General features: G+C 50.1%; 1 protein-coding gene across 1 annotated transcript in view; it reads right to left on the bottom strand.

Annotated features, from left to right (window-relative positions):
• Window positions 1-40: 40 nt before the first annotated feature.
• The window catches only part of GCN1 (GCN1 activator of EIF2AK4), a 47,239-nt gene continuing 28,892 nt past the window's right edge, over window positions 41-18,387 (bottom strand). The window contains exons 39-58 of the mRNA XM_081339356.1: window positions 17,814-17,882; window positions 16,995-17,133; window positions 16,284-16,480; window positions 15,495-15,637; window positions 14,820-14,937; window positions 14,228-14,443; window positions 13,390-13,554; window positions 12,031-12,192; window positions 11,294-11,386; window positions 10,316-10,459; window positions 9,718-9,987; window positions 8,636-8,749; window positions 7,199-7,429; window positions 5,722-5,915; window positions 4,568-4,682; window positions 3,979-4,075; window positions 3,648-3,796; window positions 2,364-2,471; window positions 1,184-1,402; window positions 41-654 (exon numbers count right to left, since the gene is read on the bottom strand). Of these exons, the coding sequence (XP_081195482.1) occupies window positions 529-654; window positions 1,184-1,402; window positions 2,364-2,471; window positions 3,648-3,796; window positions 3,979-4,075; window positions 4,568-4,682; window positions 5,722-5,915; window positions 7,199-7,429; window positions 8,636-8,749; window positions 9,718-9,987; window positions 10,316-10,459; window positions 11,294-11,386; window positions 12,031-12,192; window positions 13,390-13,554; window positions 14,228-14,443; window positions 14,820-14,937; window positions 15,495-15,637; window positions 16,284-16,480; window positions 16,995-17,133; window positions 17,814-17,882 (3,069 nt within the window). The 3' untranslated portion in view covers window positions 41-528. The remainder of the gene's footprint in view (window positions 655-1,183; window positions 1,403-2,363; window positions 2,472-3,647; window positions 3,797-3,978; window positions 4,076-4,567; window positions 4,683-5,721; window positions 5,916-7,198; window positions 7,430-8,635; window positions 8,750-9,717; window positions 9,988-10,315; window positions 10,460-11,293; window positions 11,387-12,030; window positions 12,193-13,389; window positions 13,555-14,227; window positions 14,444-14,819; window positions 14,938-15,494; window positions 15,638-16,283; window positions 16,481-16,994; window positions 17,134-17,813; window positions 17,883-18,387) is intronic.

Genomic DNA, 18,387 nt, shown 5'->3' on the forward strand with positions numbered 1-18,387 from the left:
TCATGCGTGTGAGGATGTGCACCAATAACGATGGCCAACAAGAGATTGAAAGCTTTTTAATAAATTGCCATTCAAACTGCAACCGTTAACCCTTCCTGCATTTCTCTGGCCCCTTAGGTGATCTGATTTGCAGAATCAGCAGCCTTCAGAGCCACCTCAAGCCAGCAACACCTCAGAACAAAACCTGCTTTTGACAAAAATAATAATAATAATCCCTTCCCGCTTAAAGCCAAGTGGAAACGTCTCCTTCCACGCAGAGGGATGTGTGAATTCGCCACTAACTCACTACCAAAATCAACAGAATTTCCAAAAAAAAAAAAAGGGGGGGGGAGGGGAAGGACAGGCCAAATTCTCTTGTTTAAACTAGCAGAATAATTAAGGCTATTAAAATAGTCTCCCAACCCCCTCTTTTTTTCCCCTTCTTAATTGGCTCCCCGGTCACAATTAGCATTTTCAAAAATGAAAACATTGTCGTCGGCTTTGACTTGCAACGCTGAAGCAGCAAGGGTCAAAGGGCCAACTGGCTTCTCACGTCAGGATGGTGTCGTCAATTTGTTCGACCGAGTCGGCTTGATTGGCGAGCTTCTTCAGGGATCGCCGGCAACTCTCGTTCAGCAGTTCCAAACTGGCACCGTCAAGGATCTTGGAGATGGACTACGAGACACCAAGTTCAGAGAAGTGTTTTCAGTCCACCTTTATGCCCCTAGAGGTCTATTTCCAGGTCCCAATTCACATGGCTAAGGCAGGACTAGAACTCACAGGCTCCTGGTGATTGGCCCAAAGTCACCCAGCCGGTTTTCATGCCTAAGGCAGGACCGGAACTCACAATCTCCTGATTTCTAGCCTGTGTAGTGTCACCAGTACACCAAACTGGCTCTCTCTTCATTCAGTTATGAATAGTATTATTATATTACACATTCTATCAGTCAGTATGTTATTAAATGACATGTAAAATTATCAACCCTTTGCAACCCTGGCTGGCTCAGGAATTCTGGGAGTTGAAGTCCACAAGTCACAAAAGAGCCAAGGTTGCCTACCCCTGGCCTAGTGCCACATCCCAACCACACCGCTTTGTGAAGTGACACCCGTCACAAAGTAAAGTGCAACAGGCTGGGTTCTCCCCTCGCTTCCGGCTCCGCTTCGGCTCTATCTCCACCCCCCACCGCCTAAGGCAGGCCTTTACCTGAACCATCTCCTCGCCTTCTCGCATCTTCAGGAGGTTGACAATGGCCTGGTCACTGTAAGCCCTGACGCTGGTGTTCTTATCTTTCGTGTTGTCCAGGAGCGCCTTGAGGATGGGCTTGGCCACGGGGGGGTCCAAAGGGGGGAGAGGGGCCTTGCTGGCCCACCAGATCATCTTCTCCGCAATCAATTTGATGTCGCTGGACGGATTCTGAAGACTCTTGAGACCAGCAAAGAGGAAAAGATCAGGATGGCCTCAGCCTCAGCCCTGCCTGGCTGGCTGCAGTGGTTTCAAGGGCTGGCTAGCTTTTTTTGTGAAGTAAGTTGGATTTCCTCCCGAGGAGATATCGCAGGTGGTCCTTGATTTACAATCCTCGCGTTTAGTGACTGCTCCAGGTTACAACGGCACTGAGAGAAGGGACTTGTGACCCTTTCTCACCCTTACGACCCTTGCAGCATCCCCATGGGTCGTGTGATCAAAATTCAGTCGCTTGGCAGCTGACCCCTACTTGTGATTGGTCGCATCCCCTTTTCGTGACCCTCTGACAGGCAAAGTCAGTGACCAAGCCAGATTCCCTTAACAATTGCGTTGCTGACTTCACAAGTGCACCGATTTAACAACTGTGGCAAGGAAGGCTGCAAAATGGGGCAAAACCCACTTGACAACTGTCCCGCTGTGACCCAGGACCCGTTTTCATAGTTGAGGCTCTTTTGGCATCCTTACAGTCACGGGGTCAAAATTTGGGCCCCGTGATCACCGTTTGTGACCCTTCCCAGCTGGCTCCCGACAAATAGAGGGAGCCAAGCTGGCTTAACAACTGTGTGACTCCCTTAAGGAGGTCATAATGTGGGACACAACCCACTTAGCAACGGCCTGGCTTAGCCATGAACATTTGGGGACCCCGTGGTGACCGTTAAATCGAAGACTGTCTGTTGATCAACCTCAAAATGTCTAATCCTAATTCTTTATCTGAGAGGCAGGGCGGCATAACTGATTCTGAATCTGCTGAAAAGGAGAAGATGGCTCCTTAGTAAAATATTTAGAACAACAAGAGTTGAAAGGGACCTTAGAGGTCATCTTGTCAAAACACACACACACACCCCGCAATCCCGTCTCAAGAGAATCGGGGTGCAGAGAGGTCCGAACTCCAAGCCAGCCCATCCAGGGGCTGCAGCCTTACCTTGATGAAGAGGTTGGAGAGCTTCGGGGGAAAGTTTCCGCCGTTGGCTTCTATGTGGTGCTTCATGAGGAAGCCCATTCCTCGGACGCCGGCGATAGCAATGGGGATCTGCAGCCGGGGAAACCAGCAAAGAAGCAAAAAGCCATCAGATCCCAGCAGAATCCGAGACTAGGCAACACGATTGCAAAAAAAAATCGACAGTCAATACACTCCTGGGCAAAAGCCTTAGGCCTCCGTGAGATTTATACACCAATTGAGAAAATATATCCTCTTGCTGGCATTGCCCCTCCTAAGACCAGGAGCAAAAGAGCAACAGATGCTGAGAATTCAGCGAGGGAATGAGGGGGGTCGAAGAGGGCATCTAGGTCAAAACTAACCCTCCCCTCTCTCAACACGGAGGGAGGGATACGACACACCAGCCGTCTCCTGTTTGCAACAACAGCCCCTTCAGCAGTTCCAAGAAGGCTCCACACCCATTGGCACACTCATTCAGGTGACCCTGAGGGCACGGAGGAACCGCCAAGTGGCCTCAAGGACTCTCAGAAAGAGTACTAATGACCAGATGACTGCAAGGGATATAATCCTTCCACCCTCCACCGTTCGGTCAGAATTGAAGAAGCTTCTTTGATGAGAAGTGAGACGTCTTTGAGGAAAACTCAGCTGCCTTTTTTTGTGGGGGGGGGAGAAAAAGCCCCTTTGCGATAAGCTAGAGAATGCTCCTCAACAGATATGGGGGCCTCAAGCCCGCCAACTCAGATCTGGGAACAGCTTTACAGCAAGGACACCCGTTCTTGAGGGTACGCAAGAACAAAATCGAGTTAAAAAGATGGAGGAAGGACTCTCGAGCAAGGAGTAACATTAAAGGAGGCTCTGGCTAAAGGATCCGACCTCCCTTATACTACTAGGAGGACCCTGAATAGGTTGAGAGTTAAGAGTGCTTAAGTGTGAGACCAACTAGAGGCTCTTAAGTGGAGAACAACACACGGTGTGAATGTGGAGACACAGAGCTTGCCGCATATGCTGGTATGTTGGCTACTACCAGAAGCATGGACCGATAATGACTTATTGGGGGCTTTGTCTTGACAAAGCCAAGAAAGTGGCGTTCTTAAAGTTTGACCCAGACATGGAGGAAGAAGAAGAAGAAGAAGCCATGGTATGATGACCGTATATAATTATGCCTCGGTCTCCTTCTTGGAATTCAACCAGAAAATGCAGGCGGTTGGGGTGAAGTTTTTCAAGAACAGGAAAAAGCAGAAGGCGAAATCGCAGATGCGAGAGATTTACCCGGTCAGCGACCGTGTTGCTGAAGATCATCTCGTGGACGCTGTTCGAATACTTAGGGGCACACAGCCTGCTGGCCGCCGTCTTCACGGCCACCGAGAGGGCCAGGCTGCGTCCGTGCCTCACCATCCAGTCGATGCCAGAGACGTCCGCTGTGGGACGAAAGAAGGATGGCCCGTCAGCCCAGCATCGCAACCTTCCGTTCCCCAACCTCGTCGCACCCAGAGAAAACGGCCACTTAATTGAGGACGACCCGCCGTGACAGAAAATAATGTTCCTTCAGCCTCTCTGGGGAATTTCAGCCCCCCCAAACACACACACACACAAAGCCCACCGAGAAGATGATTCTGGAGGACGCCACCGAGTTCCTCATCCGTCAGAAACGCACACATTTCAGCCAAGCAACCTGCCGAGGCCATGCGAGTCGCATCCTGGCAAGGAAAAAAAAAAGCAAAAAGAGAATGTTTCCACTCACAAGGAAGGTTACCAGCCAGTAACATTTTCACCCCTGCTTTCTTTTCTAAGCTTTCCAAGATAAATTTTAAAGGTAAAGGTCAAGGTTCCCCCGCACTAGTCGTTTCCGACTCTAGGGGCCGGTGCTCATCTCCGTTTCAAAGCCGAAGAGCCAGCGCTTGTCCGAGGACGTCTCCGTGGTCATGTGGCCGGCATGACTAGACGCCAAAGGTGCACGGAACGCTGTTACCTTCCCACCGTAGTGGTCCCTATTTTTCTACTTGCATTTTTTACATGCTTTCGAACTGCTAGGTTGGCAGAAGCTGGGACGCGTAACAGGTGCTCACTCTGCTACGCGGCACTCGGGATTCGACCCGCCAAACTGCCGACCTTCTGATCGACAAGCTGAGTGTCCTAGTCCACTGAGCCACCGCGTCCCTTTAGATAAATTTTACATAAATATAAAATACCTCTTCGTGGCCCAGCATGCTGAGGAGCATGGTGATGATGCTCTTCCGAACGGCGGCATCCACTTTGGCTCCCGCCCCCTGAGTTACGAACCGCAAAGCTTGAAGCATGGTGTCCCTGCAAAGCCCCAAGAAGGAGAGAGAGAGAGAAGAGAAAAGTCAGCAGGGCTTAAAAACACGGGAACGAGCAAGAGAAGCACCTCTTGCGTGTAACTGTACTTGTGAGAATTGCAACATCCCTGGGTCACCATTTAATCGCCATTTGCAACCTTCCCAGCTGGCAAAGTCAATGAGGGAAGCTGAATTCGCTTAACAACTGCATGGTTCACTTAACGACTGCTTAACATCCAGGTCAAAAAAAGAAAAAAAAGAAAAAAAGAAAGGCAGTAAAATTGGGGACGATTCACTTGCTTAGCAACGGAAATTCTAATCCCAATTTTCTGGCTGTCAGTCAGTTGGTCAGTCAGAGGCACCTATATAAATCTTTCCAGTTGCTAAGGCACCAGGCTAGAAAGCAGGAATTTGGGAGTTCTAGTCCGGCCTTAGGCATGGCAGCTATTTGGGAGGACCGTGGGCCAGTTCCTTTCTCTCTCTCTCTCAGTCCAACTCCCCTCACAGGGTTGTTGTTGTGGGGGGAAATATGAGGAAGGAGGAGCATTAGATGTGTTCGCTGCACTGAGTCATTTGTAAAAATAATAAAAGGCAGGCTCTAAATTCAATCAATATATCTGGGATGACCTTTCCACCCTACAGTCTTTCCTGAGCATTAAAAAAAAAAGAAGGGGTCCACCTATTCTCCTAAGCGCCCGAAGGCAGGACAAGAAGCAACGGATGGAAACTCATCAAGGAGAGAGAAGCAACCTGGAACTAAGGAGAAACTTCCTGACAGTTAGAACAATTAATCAGTAGAATAGCTTGCCTCCAGAAATCGTGGATGTTTTCATCATTGGACTTTTTAAAGAAGAAACCGGACAGCCACTTGTCTCAAATTGTATAGGTTCTCCTGCCTCAGCAGAGGGTTGGACTAGACGACCTCCGAGGTCCCTTCCAACTCTGTTGTTCTATCCTATTCTAAAATGAGCTTTCCTGAAGGAAACCCACAGAGGAAGGAGGAGGAGGAGGAGGAGGAGGAGGCATCGGCCAGCTCAGCCACTTGCCTGATGCCAGAGTCTTCGCTGGTGCGAATGCCGTTCAGCAACTCGGTAAAGAGGGGATCAACCTTGGCGTGAATGGCGATCAGCTTTCCCAGAGCGTCGGCGGCTTTCAAACGGACCACCCGGTTGGGGTCTTGTAAGGCTTTGGTGAAGGTGGTTTGAAGCTGAGGCAGGAATGGTTTCAGAGCAATGCCCACCTGCCAGGGGGACACATCACACACCTCAATGCAAGCATGGGTAGTCCCTGACTTACAACCGTTCCTTTAGTGACCGAAGTCACAACAACAGGTGACTTAATGGACCCTTTTTTGTTTTACACTTATGACCGTGGCAGCATCTCCACGGTCACGTGATCAAAATTCGGACACTTGGCCACCGACTCATATTTATGACGGGGATTGCAGCGTCCTCTGTGTGTGTGTGTGTGTGTGTGTGTGTGTGTGTGTGTGTGTGTGTGTGTGTGTGTGTGTGTGGTGTGTGTGTGTGTGTGTGTGTGTGTCACTTGATTCCCTTTTGCGACCTTCTGACAAGCAAAGCCGGATTTACTTAACGGCCGTGTTACTAACTTGACAACCGCAGTGATCCACTTCACAACCGACAGCAAGGAAGGTCGTAAAAGCGGGGCAAAGTTAACGTAACAATTGTCTCGCTCAGCCAACGGGAACTCAGTCCAAGTCAAGGCTACCTGTATATAAGGAGCTTTAAAACCTCTGAGGTCTACAACAAAAGACCTCAGCCAGCGTGAGGAATTCTGGGAGGTGAAGTCCACAAGTCATGAAAGGGCCAAGTTTGAAGACCCCCCCCTGTTGTGATTAAGGGTCAGCCTGTGGGTTCGGCAGTTGGGTCAGACGAATCAGAGGAGGAGGGGGGCGTTGAAGAGCTTGCTGAGAATAATATTGAGGCTCCACAGAGCCCTCAGCCAGGCCCCTCCCACCTGGTCACGACGCAGACCCAGCTGTGTGAGCCTGACAGCGTGGATGAAGATGACCCACAGCTGGCCCTGTTCAAGGACGCCCGACGCAGGAGGCAGTCAAGTAGGAGTAAACAGAGGAAGGCTGTGGGGCTTCTCGGAAGGAGGCAGAGAGAGGCCACGCCCTGAACTCTTTATAAAGGGAATGTTTGGGGAGGGCTGGTTTGCTGAAAGCAACCGCTCGGATAGTGTTTCAAAGCTCCTGAATCTTGGTTCAAGTCTTGTTTGTTTTTTGTAGTAATAAATTTGGCAGACGTCATTCCAGCCTCTTGCCGTTTATAAAGGGGTTGCCTTTTCTGCAGGGCCGGTAGCAGGCTGGTACAGAACACCCCCTGCTTTAAAGCAAAGGGTGTGCAAGCTTGGCCACTTGAAGACCCGTGGACTTCAACCCCCAGAATTCCTCACTGGGCAACCTTTCTTGAGACATTTTTTTTTTAAAAAAAAAGCCCGCGCCATGGGGTCCTCGCCCAAGCTCTTCCCGGATTTGGTTCCCAGCGTTTCCTCGCTTACCTTGGCCAAGAGAAGACTTAAGGTTTCCAGCAGAGCCACCTTGACGTTCCAGCTGAACCGGTCTCCCAAGATCCGGATGAGGGGCCCGGTAATGCTGACCACCGATGGTTTCAGAGCTTCGGCGGAGGTCAGCTTAATGACCAGTCCCAAAGCTTTGGCCGCCTCTTCCTTCTGGTCTGAGTTGCCGGTCAGGACCCCCTCCCGCAGCATGGGCAGGATGGAGGTCACGCCCTGGGTGGGAGGAGCCAAGGCAGACAGGTGGTGAGTGGAGAGACAGGTGGGATTCAGGTTCCTTTCTGTCCAACTGCCAGGTTTAATTACGATGGTGCTCCTTGGTGCTCGGCTGCTTTCTTACCCATGACCCATCGCCCAATGACGTTACCTAGTTGGCTCACGAAACATCTGCCAGAAAAGAGCCACGCTCAGAGAGCACGAAGGACCCCCACAATTCTTCTTCTTCCTCCTCCTCCTCTCTGCAAAACCCCCTCTCTTCTAGTAGTGATGATGTTATCTTTTGGGCAATGAGATATCTACAAGACAACTGCCAAGCTCAGAGAGCACCAAGGATTCCACAGTCCTCCTCCTCCTCCTCCCCACAAACCCCACTCCCTTCTAGCACTGCTGATGTTACCCAGTTGGGTAATGAAACGTCCGCCAGAAAACAGCTAAGCTCAGAGAGCACCAAGGACCCCACAGTCCTCCTCCTCCTCTTCCTCCTCCTCCACCACCATCGCCAGCAGCACCACCCCACAAACTCCACTCCTTTCTAGCACTGATGATGTTACCTAGTTGGGTTATGAAACGTCTGCAGGAAAACAAGCAAGCTCAGAGAGGACTAAGGACCCCACAGTCTTCCTCCTCCTCCTCCTCCTCCTTCCTGCAACCCAACTACTCCCCTTCTGGCATTAATGATATAGTAATCCTGTTGTTTACAGGAGATGGCATGAGGGCTTCAACGGCTGATCTTCCATTACAGGAGAGACACAAGATCATGGAAAATTCTTCCAGGACAACCACTTCCAATACTAAGGCTTCGATTCTCAAAATTTCTATTCTGGTTTCAAGGAAGGAATTTGGAGCCTGTAGTAGCATACCATCCCAAGTTGGGGGATAAATGTCATCCAGATAAAAAAAAAGGCACCTGGACTTTCTTCTTTAAAAACATTTTGCTTCTTATCCAAGAACAAGTTAAGAGCTGAAGAAGCTTCTTGGATGAGAAGCGAAATGTTTTCAAGGGGGGGGGGACCAAGAAAGCCCAGTTGCCTTTTAGGAAAAAAAGAAATCACCTTTAGGATATATTGGGGACATATATGCTATGGGAAGAGGAGGTCCCTTCTGGGGATGGTCCAAATTGTTCATGGTGCAGCCATCAAACAGGATGACGCCCCCCCACCCCCAATGATGAGGCTCAGAGCCTTGCCTGCCCCCTGCTGTTACCTTCTTGGGAATGCAGAATCCAGGCACATGTCCTCCGGCGGCATCGTTGCCAACGATACGAATATCCCTGTGGAGGTCTTCTATGAGAGCCAGCTGGCTGCCAGCATCTAATTTCTAGGAAAGGAACCAGAATCCCATCGTTATGAGGAAGCACCCATCAACGACAGAACGACAGAACAACAGAGTTGGAAGGGAGCTTGGAGGTCTTCTAGTCCAACCCCCTGCTCGGGCGGGAGACCCTCTACCATTTCAGACAAACGGTTGTCCAGCCTCTTCTTAAAAACCTCCAGGGATGCCAAACTAGGTAACAACATCAGAGCTAGAAGGGAGAGGGGTTTGCTGTTTATAAACTGGTGGCTTGCCCATAAATAAACATAAACATAAACATAAATGTCAGTGGGAAGACTTTCTTTCTTTCTTTCTTTCTTTACTTACTTTCTTTCTTTCTTTTTATTCATTCATTCATTCATTCATTCATTTATTGAGTTTACATACTGCCCTATTCCTGTAGGACTCAGGGCGGTTTACAAGGCAATTAAAACATAAAATACAAAAATTAAAATCAGTTAAAACAATTAATTAAATTTAAATTAAATTAAATTAAATTTTGATGGTTTCTTGATTAAGCTATGGTGAGCTTGCTTGTCTGCTTGATTGGGCTTTTGTTTGCTTGATTGTTGGTCTAATGTTGCAGAAACAACCTAGTTTGGTAATGAAATGTCTGTAACAAAACCACCCAGCTCTGAGAGCACCAAGGACCCCACAGTTCTCCTCCTCCTCCTCTCCATAAACCCCACTCACTTCTAGCACTGATGAGGTTACCTAGTTGGGTAATGAAATGTCTGCAAGAAAGCAAACAAGCTCTGAGAGCACCAAGGACCCCACAGTTCTCCTCCTCCTCCTCTCCGCAAACCCCACTCCCTTCTAGCACTGATGATGCTACCTAGTTTGGTAACAAAACGTCTGCAAAAACCCAACCAAGCTCAGAGAGCACCAGGGACCCCACAGTTCAGCCCTGAGCCACAAATATTCCCTTCGACCAGTTTCAAAGCCTGGGTGCTCCTTTCTTGTCCAACTCCTACCTTGCTGATGGCGTTGAGCGCATCCCAGCTTTCATTCAGAACCACGGAATTGGTGTCATTAAAGAGGCGGATCAGGCCTGAGACCAGGTTGCGCAGATGGGCTGTGTAGTCCGCCTTGGTCTTGGAGCAGTAGATGTTGAGGATGACGGCTGCCGCTTGGCGCATCCCGACTTCGGCGCTGCGGGTTGTGTCTAAGAGATCCTCAATGATAATCCTCTGCCCGGCCTCGTCCTCTACCGACAGAATTACAGCCTGGCAGTTCAGCATCTCCTGTGAGAAAAAAGGTTTCCAACCATTCGCGGTTGCATCAGAAACGTTTCCGAGACTCTCCGGCCTTTTATCCCACTTTGGGCTCTTACGAGATCAGCTTGAAATCTCTCTTAAGGGTGAGATTCATCTACGCTGCTTAACGGACCATGGACAGATCCAGGCCAAACCACAATTTTAAAACCACCCGATGGAGAAGGCAACCTGGCCCTTTTTACTGCTTTTCTATACCTCTCATTTTTAATACAGGTAGTCAAGGACTTAAAACCATTTGATCGAACTCCGGGCTGTGGGCAGAGTTTGCCGGCAATACTGCACTTTAACCACTTGCCTGCTGTTCATCGTTTGTGCCAAGCTTCTCCTTGAGGGCTGACATCATGGCAGGCAGAATGACACCCAAGTGGCGGGTGAGAGCATCACCAGCAACAGAAGACAGGAAAGCCAGGACTCTGGTGTTGACGGGAGGAGAAATAAGCTGACGGAAACAAGAAAAGAGATTTACAGTTAATATTAAAAGAAAGAAAAACAGTATGTCTGTTTTTTATCTATCTATCAATCAATCAACCAATCTATCTATCATCTATCTACCTCTATCATCTCTTTTTATTTCACTCTCTCTCTATCAAGAGGTGTCTAGAGTCGCTGTGAGTGAGTAGGCAGCTACATAAATTTTCTATACAAGAAAGAAAGAAAGAAAGAAAGAAAAAAAGAAAGAAAGAAAGAAAGAAAGAAAGAAAGAAAGAAAGAAGAGAGAGAGAGAGAGAGAGAGAAAGAAAGAAAGAAAGAAAGAAAGAAAGAAAGAAAGAAAGAAAGAAAGAAAATCAGTATGTCCATTTCCTCCCTCCCTCCCTCCCTCCCTCCCTCCCTCCCTCTCTCTCTCTCTCTCTCTCTCTCCCTCTCTCTCTCTCTCTCTCTCTCTCTCTCTCAGAATAAAAATTCTTGAGGATACACAAGAAAAAATTTGAATTAAAAAGATGAAGGAGACCGTCGAACAAGGAGTAACATTAAAGGAGGCTGAAGGATCTGACCTCATTTGGAGTGCCTAAATGTAAAACCAACACGCTCAAGTGGAGGCTGTCAGCGGAGAACAAAACGCTGTGTGAATGTGGAGAGATGCACAGCCCAGCCCATCCGCTGGTATGTCGGCTGTTACCAGAAACACGGACCGGTAATGACTTATTTTTGGCCGAAGCCAAGGGGGGGGAGGGCTTCATTCTGGCAGTTTAAAGTTAGATTTAGGCACAGAAGAAGCAGAGGCGGAACAGGAAGTGAGCATCTTTCTGAACCGGAAGAAGAGATGCAAATATACCTTTGGCACCAAGTACGGCAACACCACGCGGCTTTTCACTGCCATAACCTGCTTCAGACCATCCAGGGCGAACTCTGATGTTTCTTCACATTCCTAGAAGAAGGAAAGAGCAGGAATAGAAAGGGTTAATTCTCCTCCAAAGTGCCAGAGGGCATAACCAGGGGTCTTCAAACTTGGCCCTTTTATGTCTTGTGGACTTCAACTCCCAGAATTCCTCAGCCAGGCACGCTGGCTGAGGAATTCTTGGAGCTGAAGTCCACAAGTCATAAAAGGACCAAGTTTGAAGACCCCTGACCTAGACAGTCAATTTCCTGACAAGTCAGCACAATCGATCAGTGGAATGGCTCGACTCCGGAAGTTGCGGGTCCTCCATCACTGGAGGTTGTCAAGAAAAGACTGGAAAGCCAATTTGTCTGAAATGGTGTATCGGGTGTAATGCTTGAGCAGGGGGGTGGAGCAGAAGACCTCCAGGGTCCCTTCCAACTCTGCTATTCTACAGTCCGTGAAACCCGAAGCTCACCAGATGTTGCTGGGGTCCCAACTCAATCCTACCAGCTTAAACAGCTGGACCCCGAAAGACGGCAAGGTTCCTTAACCCAATAAAAGGCCAGCATCTTTGTCTGCCCCTTCAAGGCAACCATCAAACAGGCCAGAGTGTTAGTTGTGCCGGGTTTACATTCAGCCCAGGATGCTCAGAGAAGCAGCCGGGGGATGCGGCGAGATTTCAACACCCCTACCAGCTGCTTGAGCAGGAAAGGAAGGATGTCTTCAAGGGCCTGGTACCCAATGGTCGAGTGCAGCTGTTCAAACGTTTTGGCGGCTGCTTCTCGCACTTCTTCCAGAGGGTCACACAGAGCCTTCCTGACGGTGGGAACAAGAGATTCGGAAAAACACAGCACCTGAAGCGAGAAACAGGAAATGTTTTCAGAGCAGATGCAAAGAAGGACTGGCCAAAACAAATAATGCGGGACGGAGACAGGTTCAAGTTCCTTCACTTCAAATAACAGAATATGCAGAAGGAAGGGAGGAAAGGTAGGTAGGTAGGGAAGGAAGGAAAGAGGGAAGGAGGAAGGAAGGAAGGAAGGAAGGAAGGAAGGAAGGAAGGGAAGGAAGGAAGGAAGGGAGGAAGGAGGGAGGGAGGGAGGGAGGGAGGGAGGGAGGGAGGGAGGGAGGGAGGGAAGGAAGGAAGGAAGGGAGGGAGGGAGGGAGGGAGGGAGGGAGGGAGGGAGGAGGAAGGAAGGAAGGGAGGGAGGAGGGAGGGAGGGAGGGAGGGAGGGAGGGGAAGGAAGGAAGGAAGGAAGGGAGGGAGGGAGGGAGGGGAGGGAGGGAGGGAGGGAGGGAGGGAAGGGAGGAAGGAAGGGAGGGAGGGAGGGAGGGAGGGAGGGAGGGAGGGAGGGAGGGAGGGAGGAAGGAAGGAAGGAAGGAAGGGAGGGAAGGGAGGGAGGGAGGGAGGGAGGGGAGGGAGGAAGGAAGGAAGGAAGGAAGGAAGGGAGGGAGGGAGGGAGGGAGAGGAGGGAGGAAGGAAGGAAGGAAGGAAGGAGGGAGGGAGGGAGGGAGGAGGGAGGGGAGGGAGGAAGGAAGGGAAGGAAGGAAGGGAGGGAGGGAAGGGAGGAGGGAGGGAGGGAGGGAGGGAGGGAGGAAGGAAGGAAGGAAGAAGGAAGGGAGGGAGGGAGGGAGGGAGGGAGGGAGGGAGGGAGGGAAGGAAGGAAGGAAAGGAAGGAAGGAAGGAAGGGAGGGAGGGAGGGAGGGAGGGGGGAGGGAGGGAGGGAGGGAGGGAAGGAAGGAAGGAAGGAAGAGGGAGGGAGGGAGGAGGGAGGGAGGGAGGGAGGGAGGAAGGGAGGGAGGGAGGGAGGAGGGAGGGAGGGAGGAAGGAAGGAAGGAAGGAAGGAAGGAAAGAAGGAAGGAAGGAAGGAAGGAAAGGGAAGGAAGGAAGGAAGGAGGGAGGGAAGGAGGGAGGGAGGGAGGGAGGAGGGGAGGGGGGGGAAGGGAAGGGAAGGAAGGAAGCCGAAGGAAGGAAGGAGAGGAAGGAAGGAAGGAAGGAAATGTACATCAACCTTTAATAACCCCTAGGATTATTAGCAGAAAAATTCACTTACTGCATCCCGGCTGGTGGACTTCATGATTTCACTCAGGCCAATGCAGACACCCTGCCGCTTGTCACTTTTTTTGGATCTCAGACCTTCTTCCAAAATGGGGATGATCTCTGGAAGGATCTTCTCCCCCAGCTTTCGGACGAGATCCCCCAGCGTCCGTGCCGCAATCTGCCGCCAAAAGATACAGGTGAGCCAACCGAGTCCACCATGATATTGTCAGCAAAATCCAGTATTTGACTGGTGATTTGCCACAGCATCATCATCATCATCATCATCAACATGGTCACTGTACCCAGTTCTGTGTTGCCGGTTGTACCGAAAAAGGAACTTATTCAGGATCACAGCTTTACGGGCAAAACCGGCAAAGATCACTTGCCTCAAATCAGCCCTTGAGCCCGTACAGAGGTCCTCAACTTACCACCTTTCGTTCAATGACTGTTCAAAGTTGCAATGGCAGCGAAAAAAGAGACTTAGGACTCATACTGATGACGGCGGCAACGTCTTCGGGATCGTGCGATCCCCTTTTCTGAGAAGCCCACTCGATAGGGGAAGTCAGATTCGCTTAACAACTGTCGTTACTAACCTGTCGACAGGACGGCTTCGCTTAACGACCGTGGCAAGCAAGGTGGCAAAATGGGGCAAAACTCAACTTAGCCGCTGTCTCACTTAGCAGTGGAAAAAACTGAGGTGTCAACTGAGGTCGTAAATTGAGGACCACCTGGACAGAGAGTTTTCGGACTCCCCAAAGCCAGCAGGATCAAAAAGGCTGATTGCTGTTCAGAGATGAAAAGAGCATTTCAAACGTCGAGCAGAAACCAACCGGACGGCCCAAACACTTAACTGTTCTCTTGTCCGCGCAGGTGCTAGCCAAGAATCCCAACAGGAGGCTGAAGAGGGTTGGCAAAATCTCACGCAGGGTGCGTGGAGTGTTGGAAACCACAATTTTCCAAACGTGCAGGGATGCCTGGCGAACGGCCAGCTGGGTATCGGAGCGGCCCATGTAAAGCCCGGCCAGAACTCTGTTCCTGCGTTCTACCCCGAGCGCGTTAATGATTGCCTGGAAATTACATTTTTTTAAAAAAACAACAAATGGAAATTAAAAAGGCAAAAGCCGTTATTTCTACCACCACCACCAAAACCAGCCTTTCAGGCTTGGCGGCCCAACTGGAGAGGGGGGAGAAAGGGGAAGCGGGCTGTGTGAGTGGCGAGCTGGCGTGCATGTACACGTGCAGCTTTAACACGTGCGAGCAGCAGGCCAGCCGTCCACCCACCCCCGTGCCATATGCACGCAGCTCGACTTGCGTACGTTAAACTGCTGCACACACACACACGTGCGCGCCGGCCTGCCCCTCCCTTGGCCCGGTTGTGAATAGGCCACGGCCCTGCAGTGAGCTGCAGTTCACAGGTTGGGGGGGGTCCCTGTTTTCACTTACTTTGTTAGATTGGGCTGTTCCAAAATTATCGTCCTCTGAGGCCGTCTCAGTTGTCATTTTCCCAGAAACTCCTGAAATGTGGAACAAAAGGTCGCCCAGCAGCTGAACTGAGCTGTACCTGTTCCAAAAAAAAAACAAAAAACACAGACTGAAGGAAAAGGCAGGAAAACGGGATTTTGCACTGAGCTAAAGAGATCAGGGCTTTTTTTTTTCCAGGTTGCATACGGGCAGTCCCCAAATTTAGGACCACGTCTGAAACTGGAATTTCTCATTACAGACTGGAAAGTAGGATTATTATTTTTTTTATCCTGCCGCTGTACGTTCCTAAACTGAAAAGGTAAGCTACAGGAGAATGGCTGGAGACTATCTCCTGATTGAAAAAATAAAAATAAAATAAAATCTCAAGCGTCAACTGGGTTATCTAACTTCAAACAAGCTTTGAGGTTGATTTGCTGTGCAAAGGAGGGTTACTCTGACCCTGTCCAATCGAGTTTCCTCTTTCATTTTCTTGGCTGTGCTCGGCGTTCCCTTTTTTTCATAGGGAGATGCCACTTGATCAGGGTACCCGAATAAACAGCTTTTAAATCTTCTTTCCACTTGGTTGCTTATTGGCAGGACCTGGGGGGCGGGGGTGGGGGGCAGGTTTGGCTGTCAGAGTGGAAGGCTGGGTCACACCTGATCCTCCAAAGGTCATCGAAGAGGCCTTGTTCCAGCTGAGGAAGGAGCAAGGCGATGGCAGTCTCTGCATACATGCTTATGATCCTCTGCCCTGCACGGAGCGCCGTGTCCCGCACGAACTCGTTCTCGTCTGCCAAGGCCTAAAAGGATCACAGATCAGCGGTAACATACACAATTTTTTTTCTGCTCCGGTGTTGCACCTAGACAAGCGGGTCATTGATGAAATCCCTGGTCTGAACAAGACTTTTGACATAAACAGGCTAGATTGTTTTTTATTTAACCCACCTTGATTAGTTTTATCAATAAGATGATCAGCCTACCCGACACACTTTCCTCCTCCAATTTTTTTCTACAACCGTGTGAGAGAAAAAGAGAGACTGGCCCAAAATCACCCAGCACACTTTCATGCCTAAGGCAGAACTAGAACTCACCGTCTCCTGGTGATTGGCCCAAAGTCACCCAGCCAGCTTTCATGCCTGAGGCGGGACTAGAACTCACAATCTCCTGGTGATTGGCCCAAAGTCACCCAGCCGGTTTTCATGTCTGAGGCGGGACTAGAACTCACTGTCTCCTGGTGATTGGTCCAAAGTCACCCAACTTCCCTTTCATGGCTAAGGCAGGACTAGAACTCACAGTCTCCCACCTTTCTAGCCTGGTACCTTAACCACTGGACCAAACTGTTTCCAGAAACCTACCTCTAGCCATTCCCACTCTCAAGCTGATCTCTTTTAGGGGGATAAATCCAACCTTTTCTCCCTGACTTCAAGATCTGCTCCAAGGTCTTACCTTAAGGATGCAAGGTATGATAGGCCCAACATAAGGGGTGAACTTGTCGCCAAAGGTAATAGGCAGGTAATTGAACATCATAATGTAACCGTCCCGAACGTGGGGGGCGATGTCCACTTTGCTTGCGGTAGCCACGATGTCTGGCATCAGCTTCTCCAGCTTCTCTACTCCCAAACCAGCCATAACCTCAGCCAACCCTAGAACGGGGTGGGGGGGGAGGGAACAAACATCCTTATAACCAACAGATCGACAACTATTAACGCTCGGGCTTTAGCACACAGAGAGTCCTCGACTTATGACTGTCACCGAGCCCACAATTTGCTCAAGGTTGTTAAGCAAATCTGTCTTCCCTGTTGACTTTCTGGTCAGAAGGTCGCAAAAGGGGATCACGTGAGCACCACCACCACCACCAAGGGACACTGCAACCGTCATAAATACGAATCAGCGGCCAAGATCACGTGACCGCGGGGATGCTGCAAGGGCCATAGGTGTGAACAACAGCCCTAAGCCGCTTTTTTTTCAGCACAGTTCAGTTGTAACTTTGAAGGGACGCTAAATGAAATGTTGTAAGTTGACTTCATCCTTGCAAGCATTTCATGAAAGAAGCGGAACCTCAGCTTAGCGCAACCCAAATATTCACGAACATAATGAGGGCCTGTAGCATTTGCGTATGAAGCTATGAGTTGAGGGGGCCCCCTCCCCCCCACTTACCTTGGGCAGCACCTGACCGATCCACGGAACTCTGCTCATAGGTCAAGGTTTCCATCAGCCAGGGCAGTAAATCTTCAAAGCAAGACTCGCCCATGCCTTTCACCATGGCACCCAGCGCCTTTGCGGATACGGTCCGCACCTGAGGGGGGAGGGTCAAAAGAAAAGCTACGGCCACTGGACAAAAAGGACGCACGGACTGTCTACACCGGGGGTCCCCAACCTGCGGGCTGCAGCCCACTAGCGGGCCCTGAGGGGGTCTGCAACTGGGCCGTGAAAACAGCTGGCGAGGCAGCGCACATCCTCTCTTGAGGATCGGCGGGGACTCTATTTACAAGAACGGCAGGCGGGTGTGCACGTTCGCGCAAATGGAATTGTGCATGTGGGCACTTGCTGGCCGCTTGAGCGAGCCGTGTCCTCCCCGCTCTCGGTCCACAAAGCTGGAAAGGTTGGGGAACTCTTTTTTTTTTTTGTAGACCAAAGAAGTGGAAGGCAAACTGCCTTGGTGGAGCAGTGGGCTAATGCCTCCTTAAGTAACACCAGCTGCCTGCCATTAGTGCAGGTTCGAGTCCCACCAGGCTCAAGGTTGACTCAGCCTCCCATCCTTCCAAGGTAGGTAAAATGAGGACCCAGATTGTTGGGGGCAATTAAGCTGACTTTGTAATAATGCCGCTGGGGGTGTGTGAAAGCCCTAATAAAGCAGGCATATACATAGAATGAAGGCTATTGCTAAGCACATTGGTTTGTGCTTTAAAATTGTAAGCCGCCCTGAGTCTTTGGAGAAGGGCGGGATATAAATGGAATTTTAAAAAAAAAACTGACCTCAGGCACGGGATCCAGAAGAGACATTTTCAATCCGGGAGTGACGCTGGGCAGGTAAGGAGCCAGATCCTGAGAGAGACACAGGAGGCAAGACGTGAATTGGGGGAGTGTCTCAAATTCCCACCTGGAAGCAGAGGGAATCTGAAGTGTGTTTGGCAACGAAGACGCTTCTGGGACTGTCTCCCCTGAATGCCACCTCCCTTTTAAAAACAGAAACAGAAATAGAAATACAGTAAGTCCTCCTCGGCTTACAATTCAGCCCAAAATTTCTGTTGCCAAGCGAGACAGTTTTTGAGGGAGCTTTGCCCCCACTTTATGACTTTCCTTACCCCGGTTGTTCAGTGAATCACTGCAGTTGTTAATAACGCAGCTGCATAGTGAACCGGGCTTCCCCTATTGTCTCTGCTTGTCAGAAGGCCGCAAAAGTGGATCACGCGATCCTGGGCCAATTGCAACCGTCGTAAATGGGAGCCGGTTGCCAACTGTCGGAATTTGGATGGTGATGCTGCAACGGCCGTTACGTGTGAAAAATGGTCCTAAGTCACTTTTTTCCCCAGTGACGTCGTTAACTTTG

Source organism: Vipera berus, assembly GCF_964194415.1.
Source record: "Vipera berus genome assembly, chromosome: 14".
In the NCBI taxonomy this organism is placed as follows: Eukaryota; Metazoa; Chordata; class Lepidosauria; order Squamata; family Viperidae; genus Vipera; species Vipera berus.